Genomic DNA, 6,000 nt, shown 5'->3' with positions numbered 1-6,000 from the left:
TGCGCGGTCCGGCCGCCGCCTGCCCAAGCGCCCGCCGTCTCGTTGCCGAGTCCCGAGCCGGCGCGGTGGCGTTGCTCCGGAGCCCACGGCCCCGGCGGCGCGCACCGCCTTGACCCCAGCGGACCCGCGGTCGGCAGACACCCGCAGTTTCATGGTTGGTTCGGAGCGCGATGAGACGCCCGTCCTCCACCGGCCCCAGCGCTAACAAACCCTGCAGCAAACAGCCGCCGCCGCCGCCCCAGCACGCTCTGTCTCCGGCTGCGCCCCCGGCCGCCGCCACCATCTCGGCAGCAGGCCCCGGCTCGTCCGCGGTGCCCGCCGCGGCGGCGGTGATCTCGGGCCCCGGCGGCGGCGGTGGCGGCGGTGGCGGCGGGGCTGGCCCGGTGTCCCCACAGCACCACGAGCTGACCTCGCTCTTCGAGTGCCCGGTCTGTTTTGACTATGTCCTGCCCCCCATCCTGCAGTGCCAGGCCGGGCACCTGGTGTGTAACCAATGCCGCCAGAAGTTGAGCTGCTGCCCGACGTGCAGGGGCGCCCTGACGCCCAGTATCAGGAACCTTGCTATGGAGAAGGTGGCCTCGGCAGTCCTGTTTCCCTGCAAGGTAAGGCCGGGTGCCACCTGCGCACCTCTGCCTGGCGATCTCCCAGAACTCCTGTGTCCTCCATCCCACTCGCCGGCGCTGAGAGGCAGGTGTCACCTCATTTATTTAAAATAAATGTTTACACTTTGTCCTCCTTTCTCCATACCCTACCTGCCCACTTTGGGAGTAGCTCTGGGCTGACGGTTGCTCGAGCACTGACCCCAGGCGAGTTGGCACGCGATTGTTGTTAGAACACATCACAGCTCTCCCCATGCAGAGCCTGTGAGCTCTGCAGATGTGTACTCGGGTGGGCCGCACAAATAAAACTTGGATGGAGAAGCAGACTATCTGTGAAGGTTTGAAATGGGAGGAAGTGGGCGAGCTACACGCACCCTTTACCAGCACTCAGTTTGGCAGGATTGGTACCGGATTTCTCCTGCACCCCGCACCTGCCATCTGGCTGCCCCTGACACGTGGGAACCCTCAGGAATATAGCTAAAAAGGGGGAGGGGACGACTACAGCCTGTTTTCTTTCATTCAGCAACAAGAAAATCCGTGCAAGCCAAGCCTTTCCCTCGTGTAGCCTTCTAAGTACTGGAGAGTTGTGTGTGTTTTTGCTAAGTGGGGTGAAAACAAAAGTTAATCAGAAATTTAACAAGAAAGGCACACAGGAGCTGTCGTTACAGTTCTTTAAGTATAAATACACTCATGCAGCTGAATTTAGAATCGGAGATGTCAGTGTGTGTCAAGAAGGTTATATATACATACATGTAGGCATGTTTGCTTTTGTTTTCCAAAAATGGCTTCTGCAGCTTGCTGTTTTAAATTCATATTATCACATATTTTTCTATGGTTGAAACATAGTTCTCCCTTGCTGTATTTTAAGTGGCTATATAGTATTGCATTGTGTGGTCATATTATAACATCTATTTACCTACATCTGTCACTTAAAAATCATAAGGTGTAATTTCAGAGATATACCTGTCTGTATTACTTCATTACAACCTAGAGCTATACCATAAAGTTCTTTTTCTAAACTTAGAAATGGAAATAATGTCATTAATACTTTTGAGTTTTTGTGTAAAAGTAACTGCTCTGCCTCTAGAGCCAGTTAGGCTGTCTTGCATTTCTCCTTGGTGCTGCTTATTTTTATAGGGCAAGAGCTTATTTTTAAATTAAAAATAATCCACCCGAGAATTGAAGCTTGGGACTCAAGTCAGTAAATGAGTGATTTAATTTGGTCTGTGCCCTACCACAGATAAGTTTAAAATAGCATATTCAAATAAGGGTTTGAATTCATGTTTGGACTGTGGTTTCTCTTTCAACCTTAACAAGTTACTCTATTTTCAACCACTCCTCATAATGCTTACAAATTTACCCAGTCTAATCAATAGTTGTTTCTCTTAATATATAGACAAACTATTTCTGTAATTTTCTTAGGATCATGAAGAAGGTGGTAGCCTAATGATCAAGAGAAGATTTGATGATAGTGACACAAGAGTGGATATTTGATGTTGGAGATGTATTGTGGGGGCTGGGTTACAGGGGGTGTGTGCCACAGGATTTCTGGGGAGCCATCTTCGCAGCCCTTCACTTTCCCCCAAACCTTCAGTGGGCAGTAGAAGAAATGGCTTTAGGTGACTTACAGTTCACAAATGAGTATTTTATATCAGTCAATATTCCATAATTTATTTTCAAAAAGCAATCTTCTAAGAGAATTATTTTGCTCCCAAGAGAAAGTGAAGGAAATAGTTATAACATGCTATCTGAACTGTGAAGTTTCTCTTTCAGGATCTAGGATTCTGGTTCCTATTGACATATATGTTCTTTCCAACATCTAACATGCTAGTGAAGTCTTTTTTGAAGAGTAGTTCTCTTGGGAATCAGTTACTCACCTTTCTCTATACATCATTGATTTTCCACATCCCTATTCTGTAAGAATGCAGTTGGGCAAAGCCAGCACTTTGCAAGCTGAAATTTAACAGGGTCAACCATTTCCCTACAGACCAGGAACCAAATTTAGAGAGTAATTAAAGAGTCGTGTGTGTGTGTGTGTGTGTGTGTGTGTGTGTGTGGTTTGCTTGTTTGTGTGTGTATGTCTGTGTGAGAGAGAGAGAGAGATTAGAGAGAGAGAGATTTTATAATGCTGGAGTACCATGTCTTACCTTTGGTTGACCAATAATCCAAGCTATTGACAGGGGAGGTCAGCCACTTAGTTTGACAAACGAAACCTGAATGTATATAGAGTCCCAACAAGCAACTAAGATATGTTAGTTGGGGAGGATGAGAGCAGGAAGGAGTAGTAAGGTCTATGTCAACTTCAACAGAATAGATCTGTGTACCTAGCCCTGTGGCTTGCACTTGCTGCTGGAAAACAAAGGGACTGCCTTGTCACTATCCCTATCTGCTCTTAGAATCTCTCATGGGGTGGCTTATGTGAGAAAACCAACTTTGGGTGAAATACCAGAGCCCAGGTCTCAAGAGTTGCTGGAGTTGCCATTGTTTGTCTGAGAGCATTTCTGGGTCCTTAATTTCTTCTTGTGTTTATGAGGGGGTGGGACTGCTCAACTTCTAAGGCCCCATAGCGTCCAACATTCTGTGAAGTGAAGGGAGATTATGTGGAATGCTTATTGGGTTCCTTCTGTATGCCAGCTACTTACTTTGTGTGGGTCAGCTTTTATTAGTTTGCCTTTCTTCTTTTTCAGATGAGAAAACTCATGCCTATAGAGAGGTTAAGAGTTAAGTGACTTGTCAAGATCGCACAGCTAATAAGTGGACCAGCCCGTGAACCTTCATCCCAAAGGCACACATCCTTTGTACTACTCACTATGTAGGGATTTTGAATCTGAGCTTATCTCCAAGGCTCCAAATCATAACTCAAGGTTGACACCAGTAACAAAACCATCTGGTTGGATAAATGCACCAAGTAGGCCTCTGCTGGGAACATCTCCAAAAGACAACAGACATGCTCACTACAAAATTCATTGGCAAGAATTTTGTAGGGCATGGAGTAGGAATATTGGAGGCAAAATAATCTACAAGCCTAATATTTGGGGGCATTTCATTACACTTCTGCACTGTTCATGCTTCAGTTGGCCCCAAGATGGATGTGTTGCCAAATAGCTTCCTTACATAGGTTTGGGGCCACTTAATTAAAGGCTAGAATGCTGCCAGCACCTTTGATAGAGGGCACCACATGCATTTCTAGCTCAGGTCTCCTTTTTAAAAAAGGATCTCTATCAGAGTATGTCTCTTTTCCACATGTGGTATTTTTAGTCCATTCTATGTCTTGTTCCATGCCTGAGAAGTTTGACATCCTGTTCCGCTATCTCAGACCCACCACCTCAGTGGAGCGTGGGTGTAAGAGAAGTGAAGATGACACCATTGTGCCCCCACTCAACATTTTTTTTAATATCCACCAAGTATTTCTCTCCACAACTGTGGAAAATGCTAAAACCACTGCAGCCCACTTGCACCATGATACATTTTCTTTCCATTTTTCCTTTTTCTTCTCTAAGAATTTCTAGTAGCATGTCTTTAAATAATTATTGAACTGGAAAGCCTCAGTCAGCAAATCTTCCCTGCACTCGGATTGTGAGGTGATGTTTTTGTTCCTTAAAAAAAAAGTAAAGTTAGATAACCCAGTTGAAAGTTAAACGCTCCCAGTGTGGACTCATCCAGTTCAATGGAGACAAGTTCTAAATACCAGGAGAGCATCATCAGGCCCGTAGCCTTGGGGTTGGGAGACATCGGACAGTGGAGCCGCTGGGGAGCTGGGGAGCACATGCCTCTCCGAAGGCCAACTTCTGCTCTGCGCTGGGTGATTGGCAGGGTTGGCAAAGTGTTTGCAGCCATGCCCGACCTTTGGGGTTTTTTTTTTAAGAAAAGACAAAAATCTGCATCTTTTAGTGATAAAAATCGCACTTCTTTTTTTAACATTGCCCAAACTCAAATTTAAGGATGGCACTTTCAGGCCAAACCAACCATGTCTGCAGACCAAATTCCAACTGCCAGTGGGCAACCTCCTACCTGGTTCTCTTTTAGAGAGTGTTCATTGAACCTTATCGTCATGAACTTTGGAATCGGATAGGTTCCCAACTAATGTGATTTTATAGCGCTTTTTTAAATCTTTATTTTGACAAGAGAATATTCCATTCTGACCATTGGGAGACCTGCACTGTTGTGCTAGTGACTATGTTTGATTTTGTACCAGCCAGTTTATTTCTTTGCATCTGAGTGTCTTCATCTCAAAGAGAAGGGGTTGGCCTAAATGATTATACCAAGGATCTTTTTCCAGAACCCAGTAAACTACCAGGGAAGAGAGCACTACCAGGAGATAGAAGTGGGTTCCCCTCCTGGCTTCGTATGACCTTGGTTCAGTCATGTACTTCGCTGTGCCTGTTTGTTCATTCATTATAAAGAATGAAGATAACACCTAGCAGGTGGGTGCACTGAAATCAGATTAGAAGTGGTACAGAGGGCTTTTGCTTCACCATATCAAATAGAAGAGGACTGGTACTAGGGGTGTTGCTAGATGAGAGTGATGATCATCTAGAAGTCTGAAGGGAGAAGCCAATTTGCCAAAACCATTTCAGAGATCTCTTAACCTCAGAAATCCCCCTAAGACAAAATAATCTCTTTGGAAATTGCCCCTGCGGTCCTCTCTACCAGCTGCCATTGACCAGGTTGGCTCATAACAGCCTGTGCTAGCAGTCCTGGAGCCCACATACAGTCAGAGTGAGGCTCCAGATTGTAAAGCACAATGTTGAAAATACAGCTTTTAAGTGTAAAATTAAGATCAGAAGCACTAGAATGCGATGTAGGAGTACTGAAGTTTAATGCTGATTCCACACATAGTTGGCCAAGGATTTTTCCCAGGTTACCATAACTGGAACTGGAGTAAATCATTATGACTTGAAGTTAGTTTTTAGTACAACCAGAGTGGAGGCCAATCCACAGCAGGTCTGGCCTATGACGTCCCCAGCCCGAGTTGAATTAGATTATCCCGGTCGGAAGCCCCATGTATTGTGAAATGTCTTAAGAGCCAGACATGTACATCTGACAAAACTTGTAAACAGTGGCATTTCTCAATCACATCCTAAAGGTCCTCATGCCCTGAAAGTGGCACATAGTAGGTACACATTTGCTAAAATGAGTGGCAGCAGTCAGGCTGTTGGGTGAGTCGTGAGGGTGCAGTCTGATAAGGCATTAGAATGTGATTGCACTGTAGACATCCTGAAACGGAGACGAAGAAAGCTAAACACTTTTCTTGATCAGATGTGTCTTTATATTACACCTTGGAGTGTCTGTTTCAAGACTTCTGAGAGATGCTGAAGACTCTGCAACAGAATTTCATCAGTTTTGCCCCAGATGCTCATCTCCGTTCACTTCTTAAAAATTGTGAAACTGTGTCCTCATT

General features: G+C 45.4%; 1 protein-coding gene across 1 annotated transcript in view; it reads left to right on the top strand.

Moving 5' to 3' along the window:
• The first annotated feature begins 55 nt into the window (after positions 1–55).
• The window catches only part of SIAH2 (siah E3 ubiquitin protein ligase 2), a 28,517-nt gene continuing 22,572 nt past the window's right edge, over positions 56–6,000 (top strand). Inside the window, exon 1 of the mRNA XM_006096308.3 lies at positions 56–602. Coding sequence (XP_006096370.1) covers positions 171–602 — 432 coding nt within the window. The 5' untranslated portion in view covers positions 56–170. The remainder of the gene's footprint in view (positions 603–6,000) is intronic.

This window comes from Myotis lucifugus, unplaced genomic scaffold (genome assembly GCF_000147115.1).
Source record: "Myotis lucifugus unplaced genomic scaffold, Myoluc2.0 scaffold_175, whole genome shotgun sequence".
Lineage (NCBI taxonomy): Eukaryota > Metazoa > Chordata > Mammalia > Chiroptera > Vespertilionidae > Myotis > Myotis lucifugus.
Note: the sequence above shows the minus strand (reverse complement) of the source record. Positions and strands in the feature narration are given on the sequence as shown.